The sequence below is a fragment of the Colletotrichum aenigma genome (genome assembly GCF_013390185.1).
Source record: "Colletotrichum aenigma strain Cg56 chromosome Unknown KSG_Cg56_contig02, whole genome shotgun sequence".
Classification (NCBI taxonomy): domain Eukaryota; kingdom Fungi; phylum Ascomycota; class Sordariomycetes; order Glomerellales; family Glomerellaceae; genus Colletotrichum; species Colletotrichum aenigma.
The window spans coordinates 6080058-6103908 of record NW_023500908.1 but is presented as its reverse complement, the minus strand read 5'-3'; the positions used below and the strand labels follow the sequence as shown (position 1 = coordinate 6103908).

The 23851-nt window shown below is 45.7% G+C and overlaps 4 protein-coding genes across 4 annotated transcripts; 2 read left to right on the top strand and 2 right to left on the bottom strand.

Annotated features, from left to right (window-relative positions):
* Positions 1-336: 336 nt before the first annotated feature.
* Positions 337-4744, bottom strand: EXOC1 (Exocyst complex component 1; the record flags this gene model as incomplete). Its single annotated transcript, XM_037318922.1, has 4 exons — positions 337-1252; positions 1302-2437; positions 2488-4577; positions 4660-4744. 4 exons carry the CDS (start codon positions 4742-4744, stop codon positions 337-339), a joined length of 4227 nt encoding a protein of 1408 aa, XP_037184114.1.
* A 2683-nt stretch (positions 4745-7427) lies between these two features.
* CGCA056_v003664 (uncharacterized protein) lies at positions 7428-8186 on the top strand (the record flags this gene model as incomplete). Its single annotated transcript, XM_037318921.1, has 1 exon — positions 7428-8186. The coding sequence occupies one exon, from the start codon at positions 7428-7430 to the stop codon at positions 8184-8186; it is 759 nt and encodes a 252-aa protein (XP_037184113.1).
* A 1362-nt stretch (positions 8187-9548) lies between these two features.
* On the bottom strand, positions 9549-11593 carry CGCA056_v003663 (uncharacterized protein; the record flags this gene model as incomplete). Its single annotated transcript, XM_037318920.1, has 2 exons — positions 9549-10929; positions 10980-11593. The coding sequence occupies 2 exons, from the start codon at positions 11591-11593 to the stop codon at positions 9549-9551; spliced, it is 1995 nt and encodes a 664-aa protein (XP_037184108.1).
* A 10873-nt stretch (positions 11594-22466) lies between these two features.
* Positions 22467-23570, top strand: chp2 (Chromo domain-containing protein 2; the record flags this gene model as incomplete). Its single annotated transcript, XM_037318919.1, has 5 exons — positions 22467-22747; positions 22803-22845; positions 22897-22976; positions 23042-23414; positions 23466-23570. The coding sequence occupies 5 exons, from the start codon at positions 22467-22469 to the stop codon at positions 23568-23570; spliced, it is 882 nt and encodes a 293-aa protein (XP_037184107.1).
* Positions 23571-23851: the final 281 nt, after the last annotated feature.

Below are 23851 nucleotides of genomic sequence, written 5' to 3'. Positions count from 1 at the left end.
ATGACAGGATCTTATCCCTATTTTGCGCAAGAAAAAGTGTTTTACCAGAACCTCAATCCCGCCGCCCTCCTCGCCCTATAGAAACACACACACAACACGAAAGACATCCCTTCCCCCTTCCCTACGTTCTCCTCCATCCAGTAACCAACCCGGAAGCCAGGGATGTGCGAGCTACGCGGATGGGAGACAGTTTGTCGCCGCCATACTTGGAAAACACGCAAAATTGGTAGGGGTAATCCGTCAAAATACACTTAAAACAAACATCTCTGGTTGGGCGGCGGCTTGCTGCTATGCTAACGTCTTTTGTGTGAAGGGATATTAAAACGGCTTCGTTGCCTAGCGGAAGCCGGCCTTGACCTCGACGCGCGGCCACTCGAAAATGACGTCTCCTCCGTAGACGTCCGAAGTGATGCGGCTGATGCGCAGCTCCACCTCGCCGTAGAAGCGCTCGCATTCGCGGAGCACCTTGTTCACCAGCTTCTGGCTGAGAGCAGGGTCGTCCGCGTCGCCAAAATGCTTGTCTACGCGCTTGCGGAGCGTCTCGATGCCCTTGCGGACCTCTCGCCCGTCATATGTGGAAAGCACCTTGTTAAAGGTAGATTTGGAGTTGGAGGGCTGCGCAGCAATGCTTGAGCCGGCCTTGCCTGACGACAGCTGGCCCTCAATGTTCTCAATATACTCGAGGAGCTTGCCGAGCGGACGGCGCATAACCGCGTTCAGATACAGGCCCATGTGTTCGTTGAGCTCGTTAGAGGCGGCTTCGCGCCAGTCCTCGAGCACCTCCAGGCCATGCGTGTTGACTTCCTCGAGGAAGTGGTTCATGTTCTCGATGAGCAGGATATGGAAGTTGAGCGCCTCCTTGTCTTCAGGGTCGGCGCCCGCAGCTCCAACGCTGACTGCTGGATTCTCACGGGCAATGATCTTGAGCGAGTCGAACATTGACTTGAGAATGCGGTCGTATTCGCGGTCGACCGTCTTGCGCACCGAGAGATTCGGGTCGATGCCCGAGAGGATGTTCTCAACCGCGTTGGAGAAGTGGGGAAACACGCGGATGAAGGAAATGACGCCCTTGCGCTTGTTGATCTTGACCTTTGTATCTTCGATGGCCTTGATCTGTTCGTCCACGAACTTCTTGAACTGTCCCTCAAGCGCGCCGTGCAGCTTTTGCAACAGGGCGTTGAGGAAGTCCTGGTTGGACTGCTGAATGTCGACGAGGCTGCGCTCAAGGACAGCCAGCACACCAGCACCTTGTCTGCGAGGCTGTTAGCGTACGTTCTTTTGATATGAGTTGCGTAACTTACAAGGGATCGGCTTGGAGAACCCAGGTGACTAGGTTTCCGACTTCGCGCTCCAGGAAGGAGAATATTACTTCCATCGCCTTGGTGACTCTGCGAGCAAGATCACGGTCGGGTTCCATCAGGCGATGGCGCCGCAGGTCGCCTCCTCTGCGATCCCCGGGCCGGGTGGCGGTGACGAGGTCGGGGAAATCGGACTGCTCCATGGTGGTGGCGTGGAAAAAGTCGACGATGAAGTTCTGCTCCATCTCAACCAGAGGAAGAAGGTCGTCCATAACGGAGCCAAACACCTCATAAGGAAGGCTACGGCTTTCTGCCGATTCCTTCAGGTTGGATCTGCTGCTGCTGTCGATGGGCGAGCGCAAACTCTTGGCCAAAGTCTGACTGCGCTTGACTGTAAGCTTCCTGACGGTGGTCGCCCTGCCTTCCTGTTGCTTTTCGACCTCGTACGTAAACAGGAGCTGCTCAGTCTCATCGGCAGTCATCTTGCGCGCGTTGCGCTTCCATGCCTCCAGAACTTGCCGGAATTCGTTCTTGTACACCGGGAAGCTCTTGTCCTGATAGACCTGGATCATGCGGTCCCAGTTCTTCGGGTCGACGTCCTTGGCATATTTGATAAGAGGGCTGTACTTCCAAAGCGTATCTCGGCCTGCATCGTGGTGGCGCGAGTCCACCTTTCTTGACAGAGCTTCACTGAGCGCCCTGTTGGTCTCGTTGTAAGCGTCATCAAACTGTCGTGCCATGTACTCGACGAGTCGTCTGAGGAAGAGCGAGCTTTCTTGTCGGTACATCTCCTTCTTTTCTTGCACGATTCTCATCTTGCCGTAGTCAGTATTGTCGAGACCAACAGCTTGGTCGCTTTCGACAGAGGTGTCTTCGCTCTTTCTGGGCTCGCCACCGCTAAGCAGTGAGGGATCGATCTTGAGCATGGCCTTATACAAGGTCACCAGCGACATCTCAATGTCTTCGAGACCGCCCAGATCTTCCAAGGGCGCGGCTCTCAAAGCATTGAGATCGGCCGATGTGATGGTGGTCGTTTCCAAGAGGGATTCAAGCTCCTTCTTCAACAGCTTCTGATTGGAAGTCTGGACTTGCAGACCTTGCCCTTGAGCCTCGATGTACGCAATGTCGTCCGAAAGAGTCTGTGATGTTAGCATTGCGAAGTGGCCTCAATGGAAGATTGACCGCTTACCGAAAGCTCGACACTGTAAAGCGTCAATAGATTCTCCATTTCCTCACACTCGGAAATTGCAGTGTCAATACCGCGCTTGATTGCTTCAACGCGGTCATCCTCTTCCTGGAAACGTGCGACCCAACCGCCCGCTTGGGCCTTGTTCAGTTCTCTCTCTAGATCCATCTTCATTTCATCAACATTACGAGTTCTCATCTTGTCACCAGGCACCCAGCCAAAGTAGTCGAGCCATTTTGTAAACTCTGTGCTCCTGTTGTCGAGGACCGACGGATCAACACCGAGGGATGCCAGGTATTTGGCATCATTGCCGATCACCAAGGACTTGCGGGCCTCTTCCTTTGATGCAGGTTCCTCGGGCTTCTTGACCTCCTTGACTGAAGGTTGCAAGCTAGTCGGGCGACTAGAATTGGGTACTGTAACCTTGACTTCCGGCACGCCCGACGTCCGCTTGGCGGGCTCTGCTGGAGCAGCGGGGGCGGCGTCCGGGGTGGCCTCCGGCGTTGCCTCCTTGGGTCCATCAGAAGAGACAGGTCGAGGCGGAGGCCGAAAGACGGTTGTGATTCCTTCTGCTGGCTCAGCGCTCTTGTTTGCTGCCAAGCGTAGTCTCTCGCCCGCGCCACCGGCTCTTGGCTTGAACGCAGCGGCGGCAGAAGCGGCTTTCCAAAGTACACCAGCAAGATCGCCCTTTGATTTCTTCGCCTTGATCATCGGGCCAAGGCCGGGCCTCGTCTCTTCCTCAGGCTCAGGCGGAACAGGGGGAGTTGGCTGAGGCTCAGCTGGCGGGACCGGGGGCTCCTCGATCAACGGCTCCGGCTCGGGTAGGGGAGCGGGGGCTGCGGGAGGCGGTGTTGGTGCGATCGGGGAGACAGGTGCGGGAGGAACGGGAATTTCAGGCGGCGGCGATACCATCGGGGGAGGCTGTCTGGTCGGGGTCATTCCATTCCGCGTGGGAGTTCTGAGCGCCGGCGGCGCATCCGGTATTCCTGCGTCTCCGGGGGTCAGAGGAGTGACCGGCCTGTCTTTGTACGAACCGCCGTCGGAGCGTTGCGACAGGGAATTTTTCCTGGCTGTACTCCTGGGTGGAGGGGCCACCTGATCTCGTCGCATTCCTGGGCTCACCAAGGGCGCAGGCACCAGGTCCCGGTCGGAGAAGCCTTGTGGCCGCGCCGGATCCATGGGAGGTCTCTTGCGTTCGGGGGGAGGATCACGGCTCTGGTTGCCTCGACTTTCTGGGCGCTGGGGCGGGGGTATAGGAATCGGCTCGGGCGTATTGTCGTTGAATCTGGGAAAGGCACCGGGGATGGGCATGCCGTTCCTCGAGCGGGGCGGCACGCTTCCTGCATCGTCACTTCGTCCTCCTAGCGACTGAGCGAATGATTCTTGACTCTTGTTGCCGAATCGTCTCAGTGTCGGGGGTTCTGGCTGGCCTAGAGACGAGCTCATGCTGCCGACAGGTGAGTTGGTCCCGTTGAGGGGTGGACCATTGAGAGGTGGCGGCCGTCGCGGGCCTGGCGGTCCTGGCGAGGGAGTCCCGTAGTTTGAAGGCACATTTGTAGCACTGAGACTGCTCTGACTAGCAGCAGCATCTGGAGACATCGCCGGGGGTCTGAACGGAGGCTGGGCGCCGGGCGGGGGTCGTCGTTCGTTTCTCAAGATCTGTCCCATTTCGGCCTGGTCGAAGCCCGACAGCTCGGGGACCTTTCCCCCTGTGTACTTGCCATAGATCTTGACCAAGCTGGCGATGAAGAACTTCTTTTCCTTGTCTGACTGAGCATCCCAGAAATAGGGTTTGCCAATGGTGACGACAAAGCCCGTGTCCCCGGCATATTCACGAAGTGTTGGGTTGGCAGGGGGGCCGGTGAAGGATTCAATGGCGGACAGGTCGTCGAGGTTCCATGTCTTTCCAATGGAGAAGGAGCCATTGGCATTTTCTTTGGTTTTGTGAAGGCGCACACGGCCAGACTTTCTAACAGCGACGACAATGATTCGAGGCTTCTCAGACTGGGGTGTTCGTGCTTCGGGGGGCGGCGGTGATGTCGGATGGGAGGAGTACTCGACGATTCGGATGTGGGTGATGTATGTCTCGAGCACTGTCGGGCAGGCAAGCAGCGGGGTGAGCATCTGGACAAGGATTCGATTCGAGGGAGAGGGAATGGAATGGGCAGAACCTACGCGATCCATCTACGTCCTTCTTGTTGAAGCAGCTGTCGATGATACGACGCTTCTCGTCCTCGAATCGCTGCGCCCTGTTGTCCATGGCTGCTCGCTGCTCCGTGTGGGCCGTCGGTCGCAGTGGGAGGGAGCACTCATGAGGGGGTTCGGCGGGCAGAGGGAGGCAGCATGCGCATGTTTATTTCGACGTTGGACGGCGATGCGGCGGTCGATGGGGCACTTCGAAGGGAGGGTGATGGCGGTTTGGTTGGGGAGGGCGAGGCGAAGTCGAGGTCGAAATTGAAGTGGGATCTCAAGGTCGTGGTGATGCGAGGCAGAAGGCGAGTGCTGTGCTCGTACTGTGTGCTGTGCTGTGTGTTCTTGGGGGTAGCTTGCTGCCAGCCTACCCGTTAAGGTAGCGTACCGCAGTAGAGCCTAGGTTGGGACCCGCTGCGAGTTTGGGGGGGAATGTCGCAAGTATCTTTTCTGCTGCAGTCTGGGGGCTCGAGGTAGTGCAGGACTAAGCAGTTCCCCTTCGTAGCGCCGCCACTTCATCACTCGAGGCTGGTGATCGTTAATTTGTGGCTGGTCTAGTCTTTGGCATGTTCATGGACTTTTTTAATTGAATTGCTGCCATTCTCGAGATGTTTCTTCTGCTGCATACGACCAATGCAACTCGTCAAGGTCGCGTACCGCTAAACACGTCGGTTCCGCATTGAACTCCACGATACTTTGGCGTACCTGCCCAATGCCTGTATATCTGCTACCTGACGGGAACTTGCAGCGGCCTCTGCTCCCCCCTGGGCCACCCAGTCGGGTGCTCAGGACGCGGTAGGGAGGATGGGATGCCACAGCGGAATGTGCCTAGGTTCCGCGTATGAGAGCGTCCGTACCGCCACCAATTGGCTTCTTAAGGTTCCCTCTCGCAATCGCATGGCTCGTTCGCCTGTAGTCTATCTTGAATCCCGTTTTTGGTGCATCTTTCAAGACGCCTAGAGGAAGCGTCGTCTTATCGCCGCAAGTATCGTGCGGATAATCCCACTTCACCGTGTCTCAGCCGAATCAAAAGCAACTTCGACGGCGACAAATCATCCTTATTTATGCTGGCTCTTGCAATCTATGCACTGGACCGTTATCAGACGCATCATCGGAGCAAGGTTGCCGTCAGAGAGCTCGGGCACTCGTCGTCATGCCTCCTACTCGTCCTTGTTTCAAGCTGCCCTGTCCATGGATGAGAAAAGGCGCCCCCTCCACACTCCGGTCGCTTCAACTGCCGGAAGGCCACTGTCCCTAGGCTTCCCTCGCCCGCCCTGCTGCCGAGCCTCCGGACACTTCTGACGCTGGGCTTGACGCTTGTCGGGCCGCCTCTGCCTCCGACCATGAGACGTCATCTTCCGTGTGACAGGGATCCTGCCGCTGCCGGACGACCACGATGCTCGGACCAAATCTTCAGTTCGCGCTTTTTGTCTTGTCAGGCCGCATGACTTCGTCTTCCAATGGCCTGTGCCCTCACACATCGGACGGCTGATGGACCCTGATATGTGATGATTTGACAAAGAAATTGTCAGCAAAACTTACCAACGCACAGTCATCTGTCTGTACATGGCATGCTGCAGCTCAACCTCGGCTTCATGTTTCTCACCTGTTTCTTCACTCATGAAGAACGGTAGCGGACGCCAGAAGGTGCCGATGAGTGTGGAGTATGAGATGGCTACTATTATCGACAGTGCCTTCATCCCCCGACGATGCCAGGAACAAGATCCGGTGTAACCCGTCTCAACTTCGAAAGGTGTCTATGGCTGCATGCTTCCAGCAGCACACTCTAGCTGAGCTTCGTTGAGATTCGTTGCTATCTTTTGGTTGGCGCAGCCTGTTCATAGCATACCCGCAGTCTTTCGGTAAGTCGTAGCTGGCTGTTTGCTCGAAGTACAAGTTTGACACATACTCTTCTTCAACATTCCTGAACTTACCTCCTACTTTTCTTTTACTGAAGCGATTATTCTTCCCGTGGATCCGCTGCCGTCGACGTTTCCGTCTCTGAATTTCGATGCTTTACTGTGGTCCTTAATCGAAGTAAAACTTCAACCCGACAAAGTACACAAGAGATCTAGCCACAAAGACATAGGAAAATCAGGCGATGCCTTCCTTAATTGCCATAGTCACTATTGTCGATGATGCTCATCTCATACCGTTTCTAGCTGTATGACCGTTTCCCGTGGTAGTTGTTTTCTCGATATGGTACCCCTCACTCTCATGTAAGCTCACATGAGCGCCAAAGTAATGTGTCAATCAACCGACAACGAAGTGAGAGACGACAGTAGAAAAGAAAAGGAACGACAAGAAGGACAACTGAAAATGTGAAACTCAACCCGCGAACCATCTTACCAGATCCATGGCTCTGGCTGGGAGAGCAAACGGCGACGAGTGATCTCACTGGATGACCGGGCCAACTGCAAACAGAACGGCTGCTGCTATCCGCACAACACATAGCTCGCCGGACAAGTTTGCGACGTATCATGAGGAGACAATCAGCGGGCGTGCCGCGGCTCTTGTGATATATCACACATACAGCAAAACGGCTGGGTGACCGCGAAAAGGGGTTTCCTGCGTGCTCTCCGTTTGGTTTGCCCTCTCCATGAGTTTCTAACCTCCTGTGGCAAACGGAAAGAAAAGATAAAGACGCCGCTTGGCCCAACGCAAGAACCAGACACGCTGTGGTATGAGTTACGAGGCACAATAGACGGCTCAATTCCAAGAGAATCGCAGCACACGTCTTAAACTTCGTCACCATGCTAGACCCAGTCCTCGAGAACGACGGTGCCGGAAAGGAAGGAAGTCATACCCAATATGCTCTGACCACAACACCTCCTCCACTGCGCTCAAGCTCAGCAAGTACCGGGCAGTCCTCCTTACCCAGAAACCGGCACAACCTCCCACGAGATCTTCAATCTCCCCGAGCCGAGCGTCTCACCGAGCTCCCATCTCCCAAACGCCTCACTCCGGAAGCCATGCTCACCCACCTCCACACAATCCAAGACGAAGAACAGAAGCGCCTCAGCAAGCGCCGCGAAAGCAGCACCGCCGTCGACATCATCAGCACCCTTCATCTCCCTCCCCCGTCCCCAATCACCTCGGCACCGTCACCACAATCTCCCACCGGCGGCGTCCATCCCCCTCAACCTCATGGATATGAAGCCGGCGGCGACGACGACAATGATGAACTTACCCTTACGACCCCTTACGCATCCTGCACCCCTCACCAGCTCTCCGTCGCAACATCTCGCCTCCACGACATAGCCCAGCAGTTCCAGGACGTGGTCGCCGGTCTCCAGGACGCCATCGCCCGCAGGCAGTCCACGACGACGACGCCTCCCCGCCCCGAGCTCCTGTCCCTCCAGGAGAGGCTGGCGCGAGTCCACTCCGTCGCCATCACAGAACACGAGATCGTCGTGCGGGAGGTCAAGGCGCGGAGAGGAGGTGGAAGAGTGGGAGGGAGAGGGGGAAGAAGGACCGAAGAAGCTTCCAAGAGATCAGGGGGCTATTATTAGGAAAGACCCGCCCACCAAAGACTCTCTCTGTCTTTCTCTGCTGGCCCTACCACTTTCGGTCGAACATCCGCATTTGGGGAGCCACCGCGGCGGGTAGTCGTGAGATTACCAACAACCGGGGGGAGGACACAGAAAGCGAGAGTTCCCCATCTCGGCATGGTGACTGAGACAGTGGAAGGTCCCCGTTTGGTCTGCTCCACCGTCCCGGCTTTTGGGGAATGAAGAGTGTCCGTAGAACCAACCCGAGCTCGCCTCCGGTAGTCGAGATGAGAGTCTCGTTTCCCGCGTGGCCATCTCCCGAAGACCCGGGACCGTTTTCCAGGAGCTAAGAATACAACCTCTCCACCCGGAACCGGGGGAATGTTACCGGTAACGTTGTATTATTGGTTTCTAGGGAAAGTACATCTTGTCAGGGCTTACATGAGAAGCGGGGGAGTTGGGATGAGAGAGAGGCGATGGGGGCGAAGAAGATCGTGAGAAGGACGAGGGGCGGACTACCGAGACGAGACATTGGGGCTTGAGATGAGTTATCCGTGAATATGACGCTATTTGAACGATTAGTTCAAGACCCATTAATGCAGAGTAGCATCAGCCAGATATTGAAGTCTATGGGAGCCAAGGTTGCCGGAACCCTGGCTATGTGTAAGGGACCAGATTCAACACATCTGTGGGGCATATTCATTTCCATAAACATGTGTGCTTCACAACTTACCAACGATTCACAATTTGATATTCAAATTTGCGGCACAACTCACTTTCATTGGCCCACTTCGGCGCATCTTTCTTAACGAGTTAAACGAAGTTGCTTTATGCTTCGGGCCTCTCTCAACTTGTGACGAACCCCCGGGCCGTGGCAATCCCACAGTGGAGAGGAAGGCCCCCACCCTTACCGTAGCGTGCCGGCACAATGGTAACACTAAGCAATTTGACAGGATCCGGAATGAGATACCGGAAATCATCTTCATCAGCCCGCAATCAAACCAGTGGGTAGGTCGGGCAGGCACCGCTGAGATCCAGCCCAAGTAGATCGGTCCATGGGCTGCCTCTGGTGTGGCTGCTTGTCGGCAAGCACAAGAAGCGGGTGGCTAGTGGCATCCAATGTGGTGATAGAATGATTCCTGTATTGCCCAACAGGCGATTTGTACTAGAACACCTAATAGCCAAAAAGTGACCCTGGGCTCCATCCGGGATGCCTCAGAGATGCTAATCCGTAAAGTAAGCTTATACAGCGGGCTGTCGCCCTGAATGCGAGCTGCGGCGCAGAAAGAAAAAGGAAATGCCGCAGCCTTTTTGTCCTCCGGTTCAACTTTTTGAGCGTTCTCAATCCATTTACATTGGGAAGATGCCGTATCCAGCATCGATTCAATCCATATACATCGGATCCCCCCGTACCTGGGACATTACCATTCCCATGTCGCCGCCGTGCATGGCCTGCATCGTGGCCTGCATATTGGGCATTGACCGACTCATGTTGATTGCGCCCCGATTCGCATTCGGATTTCCGTTCTGCTGCACGAACCGCGCGTCACTCGCACCCCTCTGCACCGGTCTCGTCCGAGGAACATCGAGAGTGGCTTGTCGTTGCACCGGCTGCATGGGTTTTGTGGTTGGCGTGTTCATGACTGCGAAACTGTCATCATCCTCCATCTCTGCGTCGGCATCGGCATCGGCATCAGCATCCTGATCGCTGTTCTCGTCGATCGAAGGCGGACCGCTGATCGATGCACCTTGGTCACTAAGGCCGTTGGTGCTTGTTGTCGATTGCCGCTGTACAGCAATAGGCTGCTGCTGGACCTGTTGCTGCATCTGCTGTTGCACCTGCTGCTGAACCTGTTGTTGTTGCTGCTGCTGTTGCTGTTGCTGCTGCTGAGGAGGTTGCGGCTGCAATTGTTGCTGTGACTGCTGCTGGAGTTGTTGCTGTTGCTGTTGGGGAGTCGGGGTCGGGGTGGGTGTGTTGCTGTTCGTCTGGTCCAAAGATCTCTGCGCATTCATACCGTTACTGGCGACACGAGATGATGCGATGACAGTCTTCCATCGTCCAATACTCTTTTCAACAACTTCGTTGATGTCCGAATGCCTGTCCTCCAGGCGCAAACCAACACTGCGGCCGATGCCGCTAACACCATTCTCCAACACGTGGGCTATGTGGTGACGGTCAAAGGGTATCATGGTAGGGGCGAAAAGCTTGAACTCCCGTGGTTGTTGTAGGCGATTTAGCTGGTCGATCTGAGACTTCAAGTGAGCGTTTTCCTGCTCCAACTTGTGTTGCGCGTCTTTCATCTTGCTGATCTCCGTCTGCTTTCTGCCCACACTCCTCGCCATTTCCAAAAGCCATAGTTCGTTACGCCTCTGGACGGGCAGAGAGTTCCAGACAGTGAATGCCGACTGCAAGTGTTCGGTGACCTGCTTCTCAAGGTTCTCGGCAGACTTTTCGGCCTTCTTAACAGCCTCACGAGCGTCCCGGTAGGGTCCATCTCGGGGAGGGTACGTCAGCTCCTCCACTGCTGCCGTGGTAGCAGTCGCGCACTTGATCTTCCAGTTGCTGAACTCTTCCTGGAAGAAAGCCCGCAATGCATCATACTCTCTTTGGCCTGGCGACTGCACAGACCAGGAAGTAGATGTGGGATGCTGGGTTGAGGAAAAAAGGGTGGGCGGAGAGGCGAGACATTGCAGTGTTAATGCAGGAAAGTCCAGGGCAAGCGGATCAAAGTCAAAAGGCATGGAGTTATTGTCGATATGTTGCCTGTCACTTGTCAGTATACACGCCCGTCTTCTCTGACCAGCATGACGTACTTTGCAGCTCTCAGTGAACTGTAGAGCTCTCTGAAAGCGAGCTCCGCCGCGCGCGCATTGTCCATGGCGTCGGCGAGCTTGTGCTTCTGATCGAAATTTGCCTTTTGCATGACCTGCTTGCTCACTTGTCTCTGTCTCTTTCCAGCATTCTGGCTGCCCTCCCCGTCCGTGGAGTTGGCGGTTTCGCCGTTGGGGGGAATGTTGTTGATCACGCCAGTGGCCTCCCATGAAGGGGTCCAGGGATACTTGCTCAGCGTGGAGTCAACAGCATATTGACCGTCCTTTGGAAGGGCGGGAGACTTCTGCGGCTCGGAGTCTATGGTGGCATCGCGCTTGGCCGGCGCAGGTCTCGGTGTGCCAGCCGGGGTTGAGACGTTCCTACCGCCTGTGGAACCCCTGGGCTGTCTCCGTGTGATGCCTCCTCTCACGCGCCTGATCGCTTCGACATCGTGGATTCCATCGGGGGGCTTGGGGTTCTTCTCCTTGATGTAGAGATCGAGATGTCGGCCGAGAGAGGAGGAGGTGAACGCCTGGCCACAATATTGACAGTTCTTGTCCTTGGGGGCGCCCAGTTTCTGTTGGTTCGAGTCGGCGTTGCTCGCGGTTTCGGCCATTGTCGCTCGACTTGCGTGTTCCTAAAAGAAGTGGTGGGTAAGGTAATGAGCGGATCGAAGTTCGGCAGGTAGAGGTTGTGAGCTCTGAGCGTGGCTACAGGCCGTTCGCGCGAAAGGGCTCTTGCAGCTGCTCCGGGGGAGCTATGCGGTCGATGGTCATACGGTAGGGTATGTATGTAGTTGTGGTTGTGTGTAGTTGTATACGGAAAAGATTCCAAAAACAAGAGCAAGCAAGATTTAAAAAGTTGTATGGTGATAGTTACGGCAAGGAAAGGAAAAGGGCGTGGAAAGGACGGAGTGGATGCGACACAAGGAGAAGAACGAATGAGGGACAGAAAGATGATGTGCTGAAGAGCTAAACGAGTGTGGTAAGAGAAGGAGGTCGGTGGGAGATGTCGAGAAGCAGCAGATGCTTGCCAAAAGCCGGAGCGAACAGAACACAGCTAATCCTGGTGATGACCGGCAGGTAGTCGGGGGACACGGGGAGGAGGCGGTTCGGATCGGGGAGGCAGTCGGGGCGTGGCGAGGCGAGGCTCTTGCGAGAGAGAGGAATTCTTCAGTTTCGGGAAAGTCGTGTGACAAGAATTAAGGAAGACTCTCGCCTTTTGCAGTCTCTATTTCATCCGTGGACGCTCGCAGTCTCTCGAGACCTCTATCGAGTGGAAAGAGGTAGGGGGGGTGGAGGAGGGCAGTCGGGGAGGAGGTGGAAAGTAAAGTACAGAGTAAGGGGAAGTGCAAAAATGTCACCCGGGATTTAATTATTGCAGTTTTTTTAATAAGGCAGGACGGCAGGGGTAGCACCACCGACCCGCGCCAGAAAAAAGTCGAGCTCCCCCCCCATCCAGTTCCCCCAGATTGGCGCCAGTGGCAGCACAGACGGAGCCAAGGACGGCCCAGATCAAGCCCCCTTCAGGGCCGTACGGTGGTCCCACCTCGCCCTGATGCCGCTGAGCATCCGTCAGTGTACCCGTATGCAGCAGGCACCTGTCGATGAACATCTATTCATTCACATTGGCCCAGTGTTCGTGGGGCTCGATTTCAATCCAATACAATTGCACCAGTAGGTATCTTATACAATGGATGTACGCCACGGATATATGCAAGAGCTGGTGCAGGTGCAGCAGCAGCCCGGCTCAGCGATGGAGACGACTTACCTTAGCACATCACATCTGCCACCACCTTCCGTGAAAAGGTACCTCCCGTCGCTACCTAGCACGGCAAGGAGCTACCTCCTACCTTACCTACCCAAGCACCTAGGTAAGGTAGGGTTCATCTCTCCAATCAAATAGCAAGCACGGTACGTACCTCTTATTTCATCTCTCCCGCCCGTCATCTCGACCAACGGCGCCCCAAGGCCATCGACCAACAACTCTCTTTTCTTCTGTTTCTATTTCTATCCCCAAGGCGCGCACTCAGATCAACCGAGACGGATTCCTCTCCTGGACTTCTCTCAGCATCATCATCGCGTCTCGGGCCCCAATGACGCCTCGCCGTTGGCCTACCGTGCCCACCAACTGTTCAGCAGCAAATGTCCAAGAACATGGCCACTGAACCAATCGACACGCACATGTCTCCAAAGCACGTTGACTGCCTGTCCGCGGCCACCCTCCCACCGAGGGTCCCTGAGGTATTTCACATACCAACCTGCACCCTTCATGGTTCAGACACACGGGCTTCCCGCTCAGCATCTCGCTCGCTTCCTCGCTCTTCCATTCCAGCCGCATGCCCTCTCACATGTGCACGTCGTTCGGTTAGTGCTGATCTGGCCCGCGGAAACGAGAGGGACAGCCCGGCACCGCCCTATGCATCACTTTTACTGGCCTAGCGGTCTTGGGGGTACACGGCGGAACTTTTGATTCCAGCACCCTGCCCGACGACTGTTGTCTCTTGCCCGCTCCAGCAGGTGTCCAAGGGCTCCCACGGGTTCCGTAGGAGAAATCCCTACCAGAAAGACACATATCAACCCTGCCCTGCCCTGCCAAGCTGCCCTATTGACCCCGAATCGAGTTGGGCTGCCGAAGACTCTGACTCGGAGCGACCTGAAAAGGTCTACAAATCGGGACCGGCCGCATATTGCGCTGCAGATGGACGGATACTTGGTGCGCGACGGCACTGACAGCCGTCGCCGCTCGCAGAGGTGGATGATACCGTGCCTAGATAGCTCGACAGCCGCACCCTGTCCAGTCCAACATCAAAGACGCGGATGGCACCCAACCGCAGCGCTCTTCTTAACATCTTCCAGCTGGCCATCTTGGATGAAATAAATCCTGGCTAGACTGGCCGACCGGGGCGCGCGTTGGCATTTCCGGCTCGTTTCTTTAGGCTCCTGGGTCCCACCGGCTTGTGTCCGATCCATTTTTTCAGGGGCATTCCGGGAGATCATCCAGGGGAGCCGGTGAAGGACCAGCGGCGCCAACAGACCTGACAGCTTTCGTCTCAAGGACATTGCGCCCCTTTGGTTTCGCTCATTGAGATATCAGGGAGCACCAGTAGACGGGTTGCGGACAGCGCTGGTCGGTTTCGGCGAGAGTCCGACGACTTGTTTTCCCCTCCCCGACCTTTTGTTTCTCTGTGTTTTAGTCCGGGGATACCATCCGGCCCTCAGGGCCCCCGTTTTCCTGCATCGAATAATGGGGTTGGCATCTGCAGGACGCGACGCAGCAAAGCGATAAATATAGTCCGTTGCACTGACAGCGTCCGCCCCCCTTTTTTTCCCCGCTTATACAAAAACATGAAAAAAAGCCTATTATACGCTATAATATGTATTTTCCCACATTATACGCAAAACGCGCTAAATCTATTACTAATACCTTAATTATTATTAATTACCATAGTTATGGTAATATTGAAATATATAACTATATAATAAAGATATAAAGTATATATTTAGTATTTTTATAATAGTTAACTTATTTATAGAGATACGACTAATTTAGCTAGTTACTTTACTTTTATATTAATTAATTAATAAAAATATACTTTATTTTTATAAAAGATTAAAATAATATTTATTAAAAAATAGAAAAAAAGACCTATTTTATAACTTTATATGTTTATTTAATATATAGTCTATATAGCTCTAAGTAGTATAAAAATATGTTAAGAAGCTTAATATAATTCTTTAAAGTAAATAATTTTAATAGTTAATAAAAATAATAACTTTTTAGATAGTTTAATTTATTTATAATTAAAAATTTATTATTATATAAATTATATTTAATTACTAATTATTACCACTAAATAATGTATACTCATGGTTGATTGTATTAAATATATTAAAAAAACGCTAAGTAATAATAATAATATAATAATACTTAAACATTAAATCTATAGCTATTAATAATTATAATAATATTACTATTTAAGAACTAAAAAACCTATAAACTAATAAATACTATTAGCTATACTAAGTGAGTAAATTAATAATATAAATTATAATATAGCATTACTAATAAAATATAGAGATATAAAAAGTATGACTAAAATTAATAAGAAATAGAAATATAATATTACATAGAGCTTTTTAAACTATTATAATATTATAGTAATCTATCTCTTAAAAAGATATAAAATTTCTTATTTAAAATTTTTAAAATCTAAATTAGTTATTTTATAATTAGTTAATAATTAAATTTATCTAGCTAAATAAATAAAAAGTTTTTAATTATTATTATTTAATAAAATAGTAAAATATAATATAAATATTTATATTTTACATAATAATATTATTTTAATTAGTTAGTTTTTATTAATAAATCTAATATTAATAAAAATATTAAGATATAAAAAGCTAAATAAATATTAAACAAAACTTATTATATTTTAAACTATAGAGATTAATTAGTTTTAAAACTTTTATATATAAATCTTATTAATCTTTATATTAAATAGTATTTTATATTTAACTATATATTATAGTATAACTAATAGTAATAGCTTTTTTTATTAGCTATAAAAAATTGTATTCTAAAAATAAGCGTTTTCTAGAACTAAACTCTCTTATCATTATAAATAACCTCTCTTACTATTATAAATTTTAAATTAAAGATTTATACTAAATATTAAGTATTAATCTTAAATTTCTACCTTTATATGTATTAAATTTTAATTTTATTAAAAGATATTTTAGTAATCTAAAGTAATATATTAAAAAAAAGTATTTAAAATGGAATAATAATAATAAGAATAATATTTAAGATTTTATAGAACATTTATATAATTATATTATAAAGATTAAATGTTATCTACTTTAAATTAGGAGTTATTTCTATTATTTATTTATTAACTTTAATAAGATAAAGTATATATTTAATAATATTTGACTATAAAAAAGAGAATAAACTATAAATATTAACATTAATAAGTATTCTAAATCTTTATTGTATAATTATAATAAATCTTAATTATATTATTATAAAATAGAGAATTATTAGATTTATAATTAACGTGGTTCATCAGTCAGCCGGCCAGACCAGTCAGCCGGACGTTTTTTTCTAAACACTCTTACGTCCAAATCACTTAAACCTTTGACGCGTAAAATCTCAACAACCATAATGCTAATCTATACCTCAGAAGACAAAGTTATTCTTGCGATTGAAGCGATCCGATCGACACGTGCTGCAGGTAATAACTTAAGTATTTCGCGTGCTGCAAAGACCTATGGTATCCTAAAGAGCACCTTAGCTGATAGAATGAATAACTGACTGCGATGCGAACAAGCTTAACCCTAACAATATAAACTTGATCTGATTGAAGAGAAAACACTTCTCTAATATGTTATTGAACAGGATTCCAGAGGATTTCCTTTCCGCCTTAGCGGTGTGGAAGATATGGCTAATCTCCTGCCGCAAGCCTATAATGGCAAGCCTGTTAGCAAGCGATAGGCCAGGCGGTTTGTGGACTCACAGCCTGCTCTGAAAACCAAGTTTAATTGTCTATATAATTATTAAAGGGCTCTTTAAGAAGATCCTAAGGTTATATTAAAGTGGTTTATGCTATTATGTAATATAATAGCTAAGTATAGTATCTAAGAGGGGGACCTATATAATTTTAATGAAACTAGCTTTATAATAGGTATAATTATTATGTTAATAGTAGTTATATATGCTAATTAATATTGTAAAGCAAAGTCTGTCCAGCCTAATAATTATAAATAAGCTATAGTTATTAAATATATTAATTTAGGTGGGTGGTATATCCCTCTGTTTATAATTATTAAAGGTGTATATCACCTTACTAATTAGACTATAGAATTAGGTTTTCTAGGCAACTAAGTGATTAAACTTACTACTAATAGATAGATAGATAATTAGATAGGTATTAACTAAATTAAACACTTTAATAAACACACTAAAAACCAAATAAAGAGTGTCTGTCTACTGGACACTTATTATCAACAGCTATAAAAGCTATTTATTAGCCAAATTCAACAATTACTATAAGCAGAACAATATTATAACTATTAATATGCCTATATATTTATTATATCTACTACAGCTATTAGATATTACTTTTTATTCACCTTTAAAACATATATACAGTAATAAAATCAACTAATTTATTAAAGCCTCTATACATCATATCACTAAATCTAAGTTCTTTATTACCTTCCACTAGGCGTAAAATAAGGTTTTTAATAAGGAAAACATTAGGTCTGCTTTCTAAAGCGCTAGAATTTCACTATAAGACCTAGACCATATTATCAAAAAGCTTAATATATATTTATAGACGCTTATACCTCCTATAGCTAACCCTTTAACACCTCCACCTTAATAGTTATAAACACCCTCTAACCTATTATAAACTATCTTATAGTCTAACTTTATTAAAAGTTATATCTCTACTTATTAAGGAAGCTTACTAACACTAATTATTACTATAGTTAAGTAATTATTAAAAGGTGCATAAGTAATAGCACACTTAATTACTATTTTAACTAATCAGCTTTATACCCTTAAGGATATAAATATAGCATTTGCTAAGCGTTAGAGGGCTAAAAAAACGTAGGTCCAGCTTAGAGGGGCACTTAGTATAGAGGAATCTCAGGTTTTGCTTGAAGGGAAACAAAAAGGGAAACGTCCAGCACCTCAAGAGGACGACGAGGGGGTTCCATCAAAGAGAGCCCAGCCAGCTTGGAGATGCTGTGGTATGTGTGGTGAGACTGGGCATAACGTGCGAACCTATTCTAAAGATATTAAACCCTCAGGAGATTCTGATAGCGATAACTAATAGTTGATTTAATGCGTTGTGGTTGAGAAATACTAGATGTTGTTGTGTATGTGGGAAAAAAACGTCTGGCTGACTGGTCTGGCTGGCTGACTGATGAACCACGTGATATATACATATATATCTTTTCTATTATTATAAAAAGCTTTAAAAATATCCTTTTATTAAAAAGTAATAATAATACAAAAGAAATAAAAAAAGACTTATTATAAAAGATCTAGCTTTAAAATACTCTATTTTTATTAATATTATTTTAACTAATTTTAATTTTAATTAATTTAACGTCTTACTAAACTACTTAATTTATAGATAATATATTTATAGCTTTTATTATAATATTAATAATATATTTATATTATTCTCTAATATATGTAAAAAAATGATGTAAATAATAATAAACTAATTTTATTATAAATTTAAGTTATTTATAATTTAATGTTTAAAAATAATTATTTATTTATAAATAATCTAATTATTAAAAGTATTATATATAATAAATTTATTTTTATTAGTATATTAAATATAAATAATAAAAGCTAAGAGATAAATAGTAATATCTAATTTAAAATAGAAATAGTTTATTTATATAATCTAAAGAAAGTTAATATTATTATTATTACTACTTAGAGGAAGCTAATTAATATATTTAAATTGATATTAATTTTTGTTTAAGCATATCTATTTATTAGAGAGGTTATTTAGCTAAATATTTTATAAGTTAATATTATTCTCTCTTTTAAATAAGCTAAAAAGAGAGGTAAAATCTATTTTATTATTAAGTCATAATATAATATTATATCAATCTCTAATAGAATAATAATTAATATATAAATACTTTAAAAAATAATTAAAAAAACATTTTAGTTAATATATAATAAGTAATTGAATATAAGCTTAATAATTTTATAAATATTAAATATTAAAAATAAAATATGTATAGATAATAATTAATATATAAATACTTTAAAAAATAATTAAAAAAACATTTTAGTTAATATATAATAAGTAATTGAATATAAGCTTAATAATTTTATAAATATTAAATATTAAAAATAAAATATGTATAGATAACTTCTCTATATATATATTTACTTAACGTATTATAAATCTAAAAATAATTTAAGCAGTAAAAGGTTTCATTAGTATTATATATTAAGCTAAAAATATGATAAAATTAAATATTTATATATAGAGAAATAAATAAAAGCTATTATAATTAAATAGATTAATATTAATAATATAGTACTACTTAAAGAACTATTTAGTAAGGTTTTTTATAATTAGTGTATTAAGGATTAAAATTACTAAAATAAGAGAAATAAGAATATTATTAAAGTTAATAGTAATTAAGAGATAATAATAATAATAATAGAAAAAACTAAAAGTATTATATTTCTATTATTAAAGTTAAAATTTAGTTTAATTAATACTAATAATAATATTATTATTAATAATATATAGTAATATAGATGTATTAAATTATTATTTTTAATATTTTAATTTATATATATAGCTATTACTATTAATATTACTATTATTAATATATTAGCTATATATAAATATTTAATAATATTAATCATTAATCTTTCTATTATTAAATCTTTTAAGTATTTATTAACTAAATATTACATTTCTAATTTATTTATTTTTACTAATAATATTAGATTTACTCTAAAAAGCTTTAGATTAAATAACTAGCTTTATTAAATAATTTATATCTATTTATAATAAGTAATATAATATTAGTGAAAGGTTTTTTAAAAAAAGCTATATAAACTATAATAAATAGATAGTAGTTTATAAATAATTTATAAATTGTTAGATATTTAGTTTACTAAATAAAGTTTCATTTAAAATCTTATTGAAAATATTAAAAACTTAATTAAATCTTTTATAAATAATAATACTTATTATTAAGAGTAGTTTAATACTCTCGCTAATATAGTATCTTACTCTAATTCTTTTTGTATTATTAAAAGTTAAAGGAGTTTTTTATATAAAAATATATACTAAATTAGTAAAAGAAATAATAATAATATTAATTAAAAACTTTATAATATTAGTTTTAAGTAAATTAAGGTTATCTTAATATATTAACGCTTTAATATTATATTAATTTGTAAAACACAAAATCTATAATATACTAAGTAAAATTAGCTAATATAATAAATATATATAAAGCTATTTATAGCTTTAGATTTAATATTACTACTTTATATATATATATATATATATATAAGTAATAGAATTACTATAATTTTAAATTTATAAATCATATGATCTATTTTAATATTTTCTAATTAATTATAGTTAAAGTTTCTAATTATAGATTGTAATAATATATTATTATTATAAGTTATTACTATAAATATTAATAATATATTTCAGCTATTGTACAAGTAAAACTAATATATATATATAGCTATTAATAAAAATAATAAATAATAATATATTTTATATACTTAAATATATTTATCGTTAAACATTTGATAATTTTATTACCTAAAACTATATATATAATATAAATTTAAAAACTATTAAATTATTAATTTCAAAATTAGTTTTAATAATAATAACCTCTTTGATAACCTCTTTAATAACCTTTTTAGTAGTAATAGCTTAATAAGCCTTTTTAATAAATATAATAATCCTAATTAATAATAAAATAAAATATTAAAAAAGATCTCTAGTAATATCTTATACTAACTATTATATATATTATTATTTCTGTATGTTATTAATAATAAATAATAAATAATACTTAAATAAGTTATTATCTATTTACTAAAATATATAGTAATATTTAAAAAGTATTATAATACCCTTAGATTATAAGATTTAATAGGAATAAATTAATTAAAGCTATTAAAGTAGGTTAATTATTATACTACCAATATCTACGTAACGTTAAGCAAATATATATATATATATATATATAGGGATTATATATACGCAATTTCGGCAAAAAGGGGGGGCGGACACTGTCAGTGCAACGGACTGTATCATTTCGCGACTACAGGGCCACTACTAGCGGCGCGCTTCGGTTTCCTGTGGCTTCCTGTGGCTTCCTGTCGCCCGCTTCATGGCTCTCGGTCCTGGCCCTGGCCTGGAGGCTGGTCGTTGCCGTCTAGTGCAATCTGCCGTAGCCGCAGCATCTTGGGTGCACCTTGTCTGGGCCGTCCAAGACGTCGTTTGCCAACCAACCTGCAGCACACCAATAACTTCCCGTAACAGCCTCTCCTTTCCTGTGGCAGCCAAGGACAAAAGCTGATACGCATAAGATGAGCGCGGCATGTGTGAACCTGATCCAAAGCAACAGTCGCAAGATGGTTCGTCCTCCGACTTTTAGGTGCCACAAGCTTCCCAGAGAACATACGTTGACGCGAGGGAGACGACAAAAACCGCAAAAGTTTGGTCTCCTGCAAAGAACCTTGCTGCGGGACAGGGTTGGCACTTGCCAGCCAGCTGCTAAATCGCGATCCATCTTCATGCGCTTTGCCTTTCCCTGAGTCGACCGCTGTTGGGAGTAAGTCTTGTGACTCTTGTTGGTTGTGGTTGTCTTCCAGCAAAGCGCTGCCCCTTTTGCGTTGCAGAGATTTGATGAAAACCTCATTACGCTTCTGCAACTGCTGCAGGCGCGTTCTGTCGTCTGTTGGTTGGAGCGGCACAGCTCAGTCTTGTCGGCGCTACGGAAACATCCTAACCGGATGATTAAGCTGTCTGCTTCTGTCAATGATTTGCGTTGCGTACATTGATTTCCCTCAACCTCAGGGAGGACGTGTGCACCCCATAGCCAGTGCATCTTCCTCGTAGTCGGCGGAATGTCCCTCACATGCAAGCGACTGCTACGATACCCTCCGATCAGAGCTCCGAACCGATTGGACGGCGGTAGCAAAGGAGACATGATGTGCAGTAATATCTCCGAGCTGACAAACATTGCGGCGAACAAACAATGCTCATGCTAAGTCTCGATTAAATCGTGGACCTCTGAAAGGCCAAGGTCGATAGAGCTGAGATATGATTCTCTAGGTGTGCGAATCGCACGTAGAGCTGCCTTATGGATTGAGATTGATTCCAAGGCACCAAATTTACGATATCGGAGTGGTAGAGTCAAGCCCAGACGCACCTCTTCCATCACACCAGATCAACTTCCCATCCTGGTGAAGCTTCTCGGGACAGATCTTGGAGCTTGGTCCACCGGTTCGGAGGATCCACACAAGCTCTTTTCAAAAGGACGGGGTCCCTTGTGGAAGGAAAGCATCGGGATTGAAGTCGGGAAAGCATGCGCCGACCCGGCTTGTGGCTGGAACGTATATCACTTAACATGCATCAAGCCACATGTGGCAGTGGTACGACGCGGCACAAGCCTCACCTTCTCCCGAGCATGAGGCAAAGCTAGGACAGCTACTCAATCGCACCTTCCAATTGTTGCGCGTGTCGATGCTTCCTGCCTGAGTGCGCAACTTCCGTTCACGTATTCTCTGGATATTCCAGAAATTTCTGCCTGAAAAAAAACCGACGCAATGCCTCCCGGTAAGCTACCATCCTCCCCACACCACCATTCGCGCATCATCACCAAGGCGCGTCTGCTTTGCGACAGTCACCCGCCCGACGCGATCATTGTCCCAATTACCCCCCATCGCCCAAGATGACGCGCAGAAAGTCCCGAGGCAGAAAGAATAAGGCACTGACCCGCGCCGCAGCCATCAGCGACGACGAGCAGTCCGACATTGGCGGCGACATCATCGTCCCCGTCAAGGAGACCCGCGGAAAGAGCCGATCGGTCGACATTGCGGATGACGTTAGTGACACTAAGAGCGACCTTGACATCCCCAAGGTTACCGGCGATCTGAATGGCAGTGCTGCCGCCGCCAACGGAGACGATGACGAAGACGAGGACGAGGACGATGATGACCTCGAGGCCGACGAGTGCGTGTCGCGCGACAGATAATACCGGGGGACGCTGGCGCTAATGATGCCATAGATATGTCGTTGAGAAGATTCTAGACCACCAGGTCGGCGACGATGTATGCACCCCTCTGCCCGCTGATTGCGGCCCCAAGCTGACTTGTGTTTAGGGACTGGTCAACTTCAGAGTAAAGTGGGAGGGCTACGAGAAGAAGGCGGATCAGACCTGGGAGCCAGAGGACTCGCTGAAGTACGTTACGTGCCGAGCGTATGCTGCGGTCGATGCTTGTAGTTCTGATACTAACATACTTACAGGGAGGGCGCAGCCGAGATTCTGGAAGAGTACCTTAGAGCGATTGGTGGCCGCGAGGCACTGTTCGAGCAGAAGACCAAGGCCAAGACCACCAAGAAGCGCGGCCGCCCTGCTGCTTCATCCACGCCACCAGCGACCACCAAGAAGTCCAGACGCAACGGCCACCCGGCCGACTCGACCCCTCCCGCATCCGCAGTCGCCGCCGCGAAGGCCAAGCCGTGGACCTTGCCCAGCGGCAGCTGGGAAGAGGATGTTGAGAGCATCGATGCATGCCAGGATGAGGTTTCGGGGGCGCTGGTCATCTACTTGAACTGGAAGAACGGCCAAAAGACGAAGCACCCCACCGAGGTGGTGTACAAGCGATGCCCGCAGAAGGTGAGTTCTCCTATTGTTTATTCAAGAGGGCAAACATTAATTGTGCCACAGATGCTCCGCTTCTATGAGAAACACATCCGAATCGTCAAGTCAGAACCCGAGGCGGACGCTGATAACCATTTCCCCGAGAAGACTGCGCCAGAGGCTGAGATGTGAAACAATAAAAGGACGACATGTTGAGTTGTTTTACGTGGGAACGGCGTTCGGGCTGATGGCATCCTTATCAGGAGGCTTTCATGGATTTCGGAATTGCTCTTTTCGATCAGTCTTGCGCATGGGTTTCTCAAAGGAATCCGCGTCAGACCCAACCTGTAAATAGGAACTGCGGTTTGCGGGAGACGTGTGCCCTGGGTCTTGAAGCGGGGCAGCGCGAGACGATGTGCGATAGGGATAGTGCCAGGGAAAATTTGATGCTTCACCTTGACCCGGTTGGCCTT